The following is an 11,950-nucleotide window of genomic DNA, read 5'->3' as shown; positions in this document are numbered from 1 at the left end:
ACTCCTCCAGGTAACGTCACCTGYGCTCTGAACGAGTTCACCTGCGCCAGCGGCCGCTGCGTCTCCAGGAACTTTGTGTGCAACGGCGAGGACGACTGCGGCGACGGCTCGGACGAGGTGGACTGCGCGCCGTCGTCCTGCGCTCCCAACGAGTTCCAGTGTGGGAACGCGTCCTGCATCCCGGCCAACTGGGTGTGTGACGACGACGTCGACTGTCAGGTGAGAGGAAACGAAGGGGAGAATATCAGGTCTGAGGACTGAACGGCTGGGGATTTTTAGGGATTTACAGGTCAGAATTAAAATATTTAAATTCTCCAAGAAATTGTTTCTGATAGGAAAAGAGATGGTKGTGTCTGAAATATAAAATTATTTAAAACGAATAATTTCTTAACATTTAATTTAAAAATTGCATGTGGAAAATTTCTATCCTTTGTTAGTCAAACTAGAGGGATGAGAAGCTGCAAAGTCTCATATTTTTAAAGTTTTATATCGGATTTCCAATTTTAATTACATTTTTCCTTTAGCAAAATTAAATGACAAATGTATAAAATAGTTGTTTCAATAATTACGAGTTCAGATGTAAACAAGCTGGTATTTCTTAGACTGACGTCACTCTGGACACCTGAAGAGTGCATTGGTGTGAAAAACCAGATCGGTCTAATCTGCATGCAAACAATTTGAAAAACCTAAATTTTTACAGTGCAAAAAACATTTAATGCAAACCAAATGTCATGTTGTAGAAAAACACAATTCAATCCAGAAAACTGCACATTATGATGAATAAAATGTGCAACTGCAACCTTCATTAATCCTCATCTATACATTTAGTCATAATTGGGGGCTCTAGAAAAACCAAAAGGTTCAGATTGTAGCTGAAATATTAGCATTTAAGTAAAATATCCTGATTTGTTTCTGCAGGACCAGTCAGATGAAGCTCCGGCTCGGTGCGGCCGCCACCCGACGCCGCCCGCCAAGTGTTTGCCCAGCGAGATGCAGTGCAGCTCTGGAGAATGCRTCCACAAGAAGTGGAGATGTGACGGCGACCCCGACTGCAAGGACGGCAGCGACGAGGCAAACTGTCGTACGTTACGATGCCCAAACMATTTCCAGCTTCCGTTTCACAGATTTTCCTTTAGCAGGAAGTAAAGTTGTAGTTTTTGTTTGCAGCTGCRCGGAGTTGTGACCCGGATAAGTTTAAATGTGACGATGGAAGCTGCATCCAGGGAAGCAGACAGTGTAACGGCTACAGAGACTGTGACGACGGATCAGATGAAATGAACTGCAGGAACCGTGAGACTTAAAACCAAACGTCCTCCTGCATTGAAACTCTTCATGTTGGATTAGTGATCATCTGGACTAACTTCCTGTTTCTCAGTGACTCAGTGCAACGGGCCAGAGAAGTTCAAGTGTCGCAGCGGAGAATGTATCGAAATGAGCAAAGTGTGCAACAAGATCAGAGACTGTCCAGACTGGAGCGACGAGCCGATCAACGAGTGCAGTGAGTTTTAGATGAGACTAAATTATGCAACTTGATGRATCAACATCTGGAGCTTCTATGGTTTTAATGATCCTGAAAGGATGAGATGAATTTTAAAGTCTGTTTTTCTTTACTAACCTGCATTATAATGTTTGATCCTCCTTTTAAATGTCAGCTTTGTTGCATTTTATATTTTGGTAGCTGTTACCAAAATATCAATGCTTTATTCATCAAACAAGACTTGGAATCAATTTTACTTCCTGATTAACACCTTGAAATTGGGTCTCTGTCTCTTTAAAAACTTTCTGCTCTTCCTGAAACTCAGACTTCAGGAAGTCGTCACAGCATGGCTTCTCTATTAACCCTTTAATGCAGGGGTGCTCAAGTCCAGTCCTCAAGAGCTACCGTCMTGCAACTTTCAGATGCTTCCCTGCTCCAACACACCTGGATCAAATGAGAGGCTCGTTACCAGGCCTGTTTAGAGCTGATCCCGGTCTGTTGGAGTAAGGATATTTCTAAAAGTTGCAGGATGGTAGCTCTYGAGGACCGGACTTGAGCACCCCTGCTTTGTTTTTACCAGCATTTCAGCAAGTAGCTCCTATGAGCTCAGCTGTTTGCCAAATGCTGCTGGCTAGTCTGAAGGAGTTGTAAACTTGCAAAAGCAAATCTGTGTAAAGCACAAATTGTTTTTTTTTTTTTTTTTTTTCTTTTTACATTTTTGTAGAAGACTCCTGTGTTGCTCCTACTGTAACTGTGGCTTTTCTTGTTCCAGACGTGAACGAGTGTCTCCTGAACAACGGCGGCTGCTCCCACATCTGCAAAGACATGGTGATTGGCTTCGAATGCGACTGCACACCTGGACTGCAGCTCATCGACCACAAGACCTGCGGAGGTATGAGCTGCTGTCACCCGACGGGTTCAAGGAAGGGATTCGGTTTAGACTGATTTAGTTTAAACTACAATCCTGATCCATAGAGGCGTGTCCGACGCTGCAGGATTTCACTTCATGTTTATTCTGTGATGAACCTGTGGTACATCCTCTGATCCCTCCTGCCATAAACTCAATCAGTCCCTCAGAGTGTTTCATTTCCTACCTTTTGCAACCAGCAGTGAACTGAATGCTGGAATATTTAACTGGCTAAAAAACTGAAATTAGAGATTTCAATGTGTTGTTTCTTAATTTTATATATAAAAACTTGAGATTTTAAGATGGTGGTTGTGCAGCTGTCCATTTCTAAACGATTCCTCTTGATCTCTTGATGCAGACATCAATGAGTGCATGAATCCTGGTATCTGCAGTCAGATCTGCATCAACCTGAAGGGCGGCTACAAGTGTGAATGTCATAACGGCTACCAGATGGATCCGGCTACCAGCGTCTGCAAGGCTGTTGGTGAGCATCTGGTGAACTTTTAGTTTTGGACATATTCTCCTTTCTTTGGTTTTTACAAACTTCTCTTTTCCTCCGGCTTCAGGTAAGGAGCCGTGCCTGATCTTCACCAACCGCCGTGATATTCGCCGTCTGGGTCTGGAGAGGAAGGAGTACACACAGATTGTAGAGCAGCAGAGAAACGCAGCGGCTCTGGATGCAGATTTCAACCAGCAGACTATCTTCTGGGCCGACCTGGGACAGAGGGCCATTTACAGGTTGGTTTATTTTCCATTCTTATTAGGTCTATTGAACACGAGCATGATTGACAGCAGTAAGACCCTCCTTGTTTGAGTGCATTTCTACTGTTGGCACTGGGAGAGCTTTATTTTTTTGTCTTGACATGATCTATATTTATAAATGATAAATTCTTACCATGGAAAGATCAGATGCATTTTCCATGAAGGCAAAAGAGAGAATGGCTTTAGTTCACTTCAGGCTGCAGTGTGAATGAAGCCCAGAAGTCATTTCTTCAAAATGAAATGAGGCTATCTGCTGACTGACTTTTGGATTATTTACTGTAATTTTGCATCTTGAATATCACTTTTTGTCCATCTTGAGCCATTTAAAGGTGACAAACTGATCCGTTTCTTTTCCTCAAACCTCCATCTTTAATTTCCAGCACCGTCCTGGACAGGCGAGGCGACGTCGGTGTCCATAAGAAGGTGATCGATAACGTCCAGACTCCTCTGGGCATCGCTGTGGACTGGATCTATAACAACCTGTACTGGTCCGATCTGGGAGCCAAAACCATTTCTGTGGCGAACTTTAACGGAACCAAACGGAAAGTTCTGTTYAACACGGGCCTGAGRGAACCYGCCTCCATCGCYGTGGATCCTTTATCTGGGTGGGTGGAAACGTTTTGGGTTTTTAACTGACKGCTGGTCTGGTCAGCTGACTGGACACTTTCTGTACTGGTCTCAGGTTTCTGTACTGGTCTGACTGGGGAGAGCCRGCTAAGATCGAGAAGTCTGGAATGAACGGAGCGGACCGGCAGGTTCTGGTGGCCACTGACATCCAGTGGCCCAACGGGATCACACTGGGTAGGAAGGGAGGCAAAATATCTCGCACATGAAAACCTGCAGCTGAAATGAGAATCTATTGATTGGTGAGATAATTGATAACTTCTCTTTCTTCAGATCTGATCAAAGGTCGGCTCTACTGGGTCGACTCCAAGCTGCACATGCTCAGTAGCGTCGACCTGAACGGAGACAACAGGAACAAAGTGCTGCAGTCTGCAGATTATCTGGTTCATCCATTYGCCGTCACCGTGTTCGAGGTTCGTTTCACCTTCAGGTTAAATTCATCAACATGTAAAACATAAAACTGTTTCCATTTAAAAAAATTCAACCTGTTTAACTTTAAAAGTGTAATTATGTAAGTTTGGCTGAAATTCATTACTAATTTATTAATTGAATCGTTAACTGGAAACACTAAAACAAATTCCTGAAACTGTAAATTCAGAGCAGTGATTAAGTCAAAACTTTACAATATAGATTCATTTTGAATGGGTTATAAAAACATCTTTGTTTCACCAAAAACTCAAGAAGCTTTTTAGCTTCTAAAATGAAGCTAAAGTGATTTAACTTTTCTATAGTAAATTAGATTTATTACAGAACTGCTGCATTTTAATCAGTTGATTTATTTGAAATGYTCTATACAAAGTGCTTTACATCATAAAAATACAAAGTTTTAGGCAGTAAAATGTTTAATTATTTGCACAATTTCTAAAATTGTATACATAAAGTGGTCAAATAAAAATCAGACTTATTTTTCCATTGATTAGTCGTCAGAGTAACTATTTACTGAAATGATAGTCAGTTGCAGCTCCATATATAAAAGTCGGCCATGTTGGTTCTGTTGCCAGGATCGGGTTTTCTGGACCGACGGTGAAAACAAGGCCATCTACGGGGCCAACAAGTTCTCTGGTTCTGATGTCGTCACGCTGGCCAGCAACCTGAACGACCCTCAGGACGTCATCGTCTACCATGAGCTGATCCAGCTGGCCGGTAAGGGGTCAAAGGTCACCCAGGTTAAACCAGACTGGTGTTGAAAAGGTTCTAAGTTTTAATTTTCCTCTTTAGGAACCAACTGGTGCACAGAGAGAAGTGAGAACGGCGGCTGCAGCTTCTTGTGTCTTCCTGCTCCACAGATCAACAAACACTCCCCCAAGTACAGCTGTGTGTGTCCTGCAGGCCAGGAGCTGGCAGCAGACGGYCAGCGCTGCAGACCTGGTGAGTCCTGACCCGACATGCAGGAGGGGATCTGTCTGCTGCAGGATTCACCTCTAAACATCCTCCTCTCTTTACCGTTATAAATGTAGAAAGTGTCGCTCGCCTGGTTTTAAGGCTTCCAGAGGAGTGAGGGGAACCTTTGCGTCTTGAATCTTAAGTTGTGGGTAAACGTCTGCAGCGGCTCCAGGCGTGAAGGCAGAGAGCAGCTCTGGCCTTTCCTTCCTGCTGGACGACTGGTTGCTTAGAGACTCTTTGTCTCCCTGCAGCTTCGCTCCTGATCCTTTTCACACCAAACGGAAACCTGACAGCTGAATCCGCAGCACTAATTGGACTCGCAGATCGCTGGACCGTCTTTATGGCGGCGCTACCAGCAAACTGCAGTTTCTCTATTTCAGAGAATCTGAGGAGGATTAGAAGGTTTAACTGATAACAGCTGAGAAATGAAGCATCCAGAGGTTGTTGGTGAAAGACGACCTGTAAATGGTCATTTTGACTCCATTTAAAGGAGTTTTTAAGACCTTTTACTAAAAAACGGAGCAAGGGGAATCCAGATTTTTCAGAAATTGAATTTTAAAAAACCAAAATCTGATTTGACTATAAAATCATCACCCAGCTCTACTGCATCCTCTAGTTTCTTTTTTGCCCTCTTCTGTCCATCTTTCCTTCTAGTTTCTAGTTGTTCCACATTTTGTTGAAGTTTTTACCATAAACCTTTTCAACTTTACCTCTTTACATTTTAAAGCTCATTTAAATCTCATCTGCAGGTTTACCATAGACTGAAGAACCCTGGATTTTAATTTTCTTATTGATCCTGTTTGCAGTGAAAATTTGGTGCCTGTCCCTTTAAGGCTGCAGACTAATTGGGCCGGTTCTGCCCGTCCAGCCCATTTCCCAGCTGCCTCATCTGGGCCGACCAGGACCCACTTTGGGCTCCACTGTTGTAGATGTTTTTGTTTTTCACWGTTTACAATGAGAAACAAACTTGAAATCCCAGAATGCTTTGCTGTGTGGGCAGGTTTTATGAAGAAAAMCTTTTATTTTCTCCACTTTACAGATCAGACAAACTTGAAGCTTCTCAGAAATTTCAGCAGCTTCTTGATRTTTGATKMWYMRSARKAWWATAATWAYTRMTGRTKKTYWKMRRASAASAWGRTGTTTAGTTAAATGTAGCTAATCTGACCAAACCCTGAAATTTGTTTTGSTATGTCAGAAATGGTGTTTTGGTYGTTWACCCAGAATGCTCTGCTCTGTAGTCCACTTCCTGCTTTAGAGCGATCTGTGGTCCATTCAAACTGCACCAGCATTCACTTCAACCGAAAGCAGACGGAGGTGGACCAGAGTTCACTCCTCACCAGAACCGGACCAGACGTCCCAGTTGGACTCATTCAGTTCAGGAGGTTTAAACCACAGCGACTGTTTTCCAGCCTCCTGCTTTCRTTCATCAGATAAACCAGTTTACTCTCCAGAGATCTGATCCACATTCAGAGAAAACTCAGAAATGGGACGACCTTGAATGCTGAAGGTTTGTTGTTCCTCTCCTAGTGACAGACTTTTCCTCAGAGGACGAAAGTGAAGCTCTAACGCAGCCTGAAGGTAAAACCTAAAGCATGCTGGGATTTCCTCAGATCTAAAATCATCCAGTAAATCTTCTCTTCTGCTGCTTTGGTCTTGATCTGATCGGAGCTGAAACAAACTTATAATTATTCAGATCTTCTAATCCTGCTGAGGTTGATAAATCAGTTCAACCTGGAAGCTCTTCAAACTGAATTTCCCTGCATCATATTTTTTAACTTGAGTAATTTTAATCAGAAACCTGAGGAAACCTTGTGACTTGTTGCTAAATGAGGACAATGTGACTCGGTAATGGCCTCTGTGGTGCTGAAGAGTTTAAATAATGAAATCTGCCTCTGAACTGATCTACAACAGCAGTGCCATCTAGTGGAAGGAAATGGGAAGTGCACATGCAGTTTTTGGCTCAAAACTTATTTATGTTCTGTGAAAATGGATCTGGACTCAACTGTAGTTTATAAACCTCAGAACCTGCTGGAAATTTTTACTTTTGCTTTTTGAACCATTTTTTTTTCATAATTCTACTTTTATAAAAGTTGATGCAGTTCCTTGTTTTGAATGTGAGCTTTAGATTTACAGCAGTATCTGTCTTATAAGGCTCTGAATGATGGAGATTTCAATATTTTTTATTGCAATAAAATGCCACCAAATAATTAGACTTAAAGTTTCTGTAAGTCTTAAATGTTGGGTCCTCGGTATTCCCAGATGTTAAAGCAGGTCTTCATTCTCGGCTCTCCAAATAAAAAAAACACTCGCTGATTTTTAGCTTCAGGAAAATGAGCCTTAAAAAACCTTCCAAATGTAACGTCCCAGCCAAGAGGGAAAGACGACAGGCTTGTTGAGTTGCCATCCAGAAATCRCTTGCTGGATGTTTTATGCAGGAGGCTCCACTTCTGCTTTTCAAAGTGTATAGCTTTGTGTGAGCATCTGTTTGGGTTTTATTTGGTGACAAACGGCTCATTTTGATCTGACAGACTTGAATCTTCTCTATAAATGAGTTTTGCAAAAGCAGGTTTTGTATAGGCCATAAACTTATTCTAACTTGTGAAACATGCATGAAAGTTGTCATTTTTTTCTCTCGTCTCTTCCAGAAGCCAATGTGAGCACGTCTATCCAGGTGGACTCCACAGCCAGAGGCTCTGCTGCTGCCTGGGCCGTCCTACCCGTCTGTAAGTACAGCTGCCTCCTCCTCTGAGGTCAAAGGTCAGAGCTGTTTCCCACCAGCCTGTGTYTCTGCTGCAGTGCTGCTGGCCATGGCCGGAGCCGGCGCCTACCTGATGTGGAGGAACTGGCAGCTGAAGAACCAGAAGAGCATGAACTTCGACAACCCAGTCTACCTGAAAACCACAGAAGAAGACCTCAACATCGACATCACGCGCCACGGCGCCAACGTGGGCCACACCTACCCAGCGGTGAGTCGACCAACCAGGAGACGCCTCTAGGTTCAATAGATAATTTCCTCCTGCAGGTCTGTTTTACTTGATTAGAACTTTTCTAGCTTCAGACCCTCTTGTGTGAATCTTTAAGATAAAGTCATTCTCTATCCAAATAAGCCTGTTTTCTTATTTTACACAAATCATCAGCTTTGTTTTGTTTTTATACTAATGTTTTCTTGAAAATTTCTTACCTGATGCAATAAAATTTGAACTTAACCTTTTTTTAGTAAAACTAATTTTTTAAATCTATAAAACGTAAAAGTAAATATTTTGACATGTGTTAAATTGCTGTCATTTCTTCTTGCAAAGTGTTAAATCAAATCTTTTTCCTCTTTTCCAGATTTCAATCGTGAGCACAGACGATGATTTATCCTGATCAGGATTTGGGTTTTTGTTGTCCTCCTCCATGTTTCCATGCCAACGGTTCACCGTAACAGTTCAACCACAAGCCTTCAAAAGTGCATTAAGTCCTGATCTGTGTTGAAGAGGAAATGTTATTTATCATGTGAAAACTTCCAGGAGTTTTTCCACCTTCACTCCAAAGTGTTGAGGATTTTCCTTTTCCTCGTCTCTGTCCGGCTGTCCAGAGATCAGTTTCCTCTCTGAGGGTCTTTCTGTGTCCAGCCTGGACTGAAGAACTGAGTCTTCATCAAACYGTTTCCTGGTTCTGATTTAAACCGGGTCAAAGTTCTCAGGTCTTAACAGGAACCAAGTCTGGAGACTAAAAGACGAATATTTAATTATGAAATGGGAYGTTAATATTTCTGATCATGCTTTGTGGCTAATATTAGGGTTTCTTCTGTTTACCGCATTATTATTGCTGCTGCTGAGGTCGCCATGGTTACAGTGTAAATATATTTCCTCCCTCAGATGTGACTGTAAATCAGGACTCTGTTAAATGCACTTTGATCATGTTCTCTGTAAATAAGATTGTATAAAGTGACTTGAATCCGTTTCTTTTGCTCTGGCCGGTTTCCTCACCAGAGTTCAGATTTATTTAAGGACCAGAGGAGGAAAAACATGAATTTGGTAAATGACTATTTTGTATGTTTGTGCTGTTGCTGTGAACTTTTTTATAGCCTTGTACAGTGAAGGAGGATGAAATGATCTGTAACTGAAGGAACTGATTACRAAGACATTTTGAAATAAAACAATCAGTGTTAAATCTTTCTGGAATATTTTTGTTCTTGTGGTTTAATGTTGGAGTGAAAAGGGTCAAATATCCAAGCAGCTGTAATGAGAAAAGCCTCAGGACTTCCTGGTTCACTTCCTTAACAAATCTACTTGGTTCTCAAAGTATTGGATTTAAATTTACATTTCCAGGGCTACAGGCAGAAAATCATGCATAATTTTAATATTTTATCCATATTTTGAAAGTAACGTTGCTATTCCGGGTGGGAATACTAACGCACCCCTCTAGTAAATTCTTATCCCCCAGTTGGATTTGATGCTTAAAGTGCAGATCCAGGCCAGCAGTAACTCAGTTTCCTCCTCTTCCCAGACCAGCAGCTCCCATTCTGACAATGGATCTGCAGACCATGTGAACCAAAACCATTTTCCCAGTTTTATTCCCTCACTACCAAAACAAACTGACTCATTGACTTTTTCAGAGTCATCTTGATGCACCAGTAGAAGCTTAATGGGACAGAGAGGCTCAGGAAAGTTCAACACGGTGGTTCCCAAAGTGGGAGGTTCGCCCCCTAGTGGGGGTGCAGTGGCATTGCAGGGGGTCAGGGGAAGCGGTCTGGCTGAAGTTACACAAGTGTTTCACTGTAAAGATGGTTTGTAGTGTTTTATTGTAACTTGAAGTGTGAAATTAACTTAGATTTGAACACAGCACTCTGGATAGGTTGAGTGTGCCCAGTTGACTTTTTTTTTTTGGAGGGGGGATTTTATTGTAATCCATAGGGGGGCCCAGAAAATCCTTGGGAACCACTTTTAACAAATGATGGGCACAAGAAACACCACCTTCACAGTAACCTCAGGATTGTCGGGTTTTTTTTAATGTTCCCTCAAAGTCCAGTGAATGAGATGTCACTCTATGGAGAGCAACATAGGCAGCTAATATTTAGCATATTTGTTATTTTAGCCTCAGATCTCAGATCCTCATTGAACCTGATGTCTGTAGTTTTAGTCAGAAGCTCCCAGATGGTCCAGATGAGAAGATCTGAGCATCTGGTTTGGTTGATCCAGAAGGTTCTGGACWCAYCCAGAAACCCAGAACAACTGGACTCCAGTCACACCTTCAACAGAACATTCTGCTCTAAATCCAGACTGGACCGCTTGATTTCTTTGGACCTGAAACATAAAATGCTGTGAAAAACTATTTGCTCCTTTACTGATTTCTGAAATGTTTCAGATCATCAAACTGATTTTAATGTTAACCAGCAGAGAAACAAAGTCTCTGACATCTATCAGTCTGGAAACGGTTCCAGAACCATCTGTAAGCTTCTGGACTCCAGAGAACCTCAGTAGAACCAGGATCCAACATGGAGAACATGGAACAGAGGAGAACCTTCCAGGAGAGGCCGACCCACCAGAACCACTAAGAACTCATCGAGGACTCATCAGGAGGTCCAGAAGAACCAGAACCACAGCCAAGGTCTGATGTATATATTGAATTATTTTATTTTTCTTTCCTTTGAACTTTTACATACAATTAAAGAAAAACCACAGAACAAAACATGTATAGAAATATTTAAATTCTTGTCAAAAACCCAAAGTTATAAAAATTTCAATTTGTTCTACAGAAAACATAATTAAAATCAAAACAAAATAATCTTTCCTGTGTATATTTTTAATTCTGTAGACAAACTCATAAAAAACACAATCAAACCTGCATAAAATAATTTTTTACTGTTTTTTAAAGAGTGAAATACAGTTTTAACACCTCAAAACAATTATTCCACATCTAACTTAATCACAATTATTTTTAATATTCATCCTGACTTTGATATTTTAAAATGGCTCCTTCTCTCTTAAATTATAGTTTAATTTCTAAGCATTTTTGTTTACACCATTGAAGATACAAATATAGGTTTTGTACATAGTTAATGGTATTTAAATATCTACTAAATAATACAATTTTAAAGTATGCATTGTAGAAAATGTTTCATTACTTGGATGAAAGTAATCGAGATATCATTCAGATATCTTTCTTCTGAAGTATATTGACAGGTTCAGTGTTGGTTTCATTTGCGTTTCCCCTGATATCTACAAAATAATTAACACATGGATATAACTGCAGAAAATACACAAAAGTAGCATTTAACATTTTAATCTGACATATAAGAATAAATATTAGCAGACAGAAACATAAAATATCCAGTGCTTGAGAAAAACTGGATATTTCAATAAAATCTGACTGATGAATGAAAGTGGAAAAAAAGAAAGAGAAACAACCTCCTGATATTCAGTGTGAAACAAACAAAAACATGAGAATCCTGGAATAATCTAACATTAAATTTTTTGAAAGACATGGAGTTTCACTAAGGAAAAGATTTAATCCATGAATCTGAAAATGTGTTTGAATGAAAGAGAGACTAGTAGAAATGAACTATCTGTGTTCAACAGTGAGAGTTTCTCTGACAGGAGGAAAATCTTTAGACTCAAATCAGCAAAGAAACACTGAGGAACCATAAGAACAGAACCCAAATCCAGGAATCAGAGGTTCAGTGAATGTGGTGTTGAAGGTGTGGAGGAGGATCAGTGAGTCAGAGGAGACTCTGTAGAAGGACAGAATGCCAGCAGGACAGTCCACATACACTGATACTCTGTTAGAGACGGAGGAGGAGGAGAGAGGAGTTT

At 41.0% G+C, this 11,950-nt stretch overlaps 1 protein-coding gene across 2 annotated transcripts in view; it reads left to right on the top strand.

The window, feature by feature from the left end:
- The window catches only part of vldlr (very low density lipoprotein receptor), a 16,139-nt gene that overhangs the window by 3,692 nt on the left and 497 nt on the right, over window positions 1–11,950 (top strand). The window contains exons 2-16 of one of the 2 annotated variants that reach the window (XR_001777132.1): window positions 11–219; window positions 919–1,081; window positions 1,168–1,290; window positions 1,376–1,498; window positions 2,250–2,369; window positions 2,743–2,868; window positions 2,951–3,122; window positions 3,527–3,751; window positions 3,829–3,947; window positions 4,044–4,183; window positions 4,772–4,913; window positions 4,989–5,138; window positions 7,799–7,876; window positions 7,950–8,119; window positions 8,484–8,838. Coding sequence is in view for 1 of the 2 variants with exons in the window: in XM_008424754.2 (XP_008422976.1) it covers window positions 11–219; window positions 919–1,081; window positions 1,168–1,290; window positions 1,376–1,498; window positions 2,250–2,369; window positions 2,743–2,868; window positions 2,951–3,122; window positions 3,527–3,751; window positions 3,829–3,947; window positions 4,044–4,183; window positions 4,772–4,913; window positions 4,989–5,138; window positions 7,799–7,876; window positions 7,950–8,119; window positions 8,484–8,519 (2,096 nt within the window). In the remaining variant the exon portion in view is untranslated. Of the gene's footprint in view, window positions 1–10; window positions 220–918; window positions 1,082–1,167; window positions 1,291–1,375; window positions 1,499–2,249; window positions 2,370–2,742; window positions 2,869–2,950; window positions 3,123–3,526; window positions 3,752–3,828; window positions 3,948–4,043; window positions 4,184–4,771; window positions 4,914–4,988; window positions 5,139–7,798; window positions 7,877–7,949; window positions 8,120–8,483; window positions 9,311–11,950 lie in introns of those variants that run through there. The other variant, XM_008424754.2, reaches the window with a different exon arrangement.

The sequence above is a fragment of the Poecilia reticulata genome, linkage group LG12, assembly GCF_000633615.1.
Source record: "Poecilia reticulata strain Guanapo linkage group LG12, Guppy_female_1.0+MT, whole genome shotgun sequence".
NCBI classification, from domain to species: Eukaryota; Metazoa; Chordata; class Actinopteri; order Cyprinodontiformes; family Poeciliidae; genus Poecilia; species Poecilia reticulata.
The sequence above is the reverse complement of the archived record's forward strand: the minus strand, read 5'-3'. Positions and strand labels throughout refer to the sequence as shown.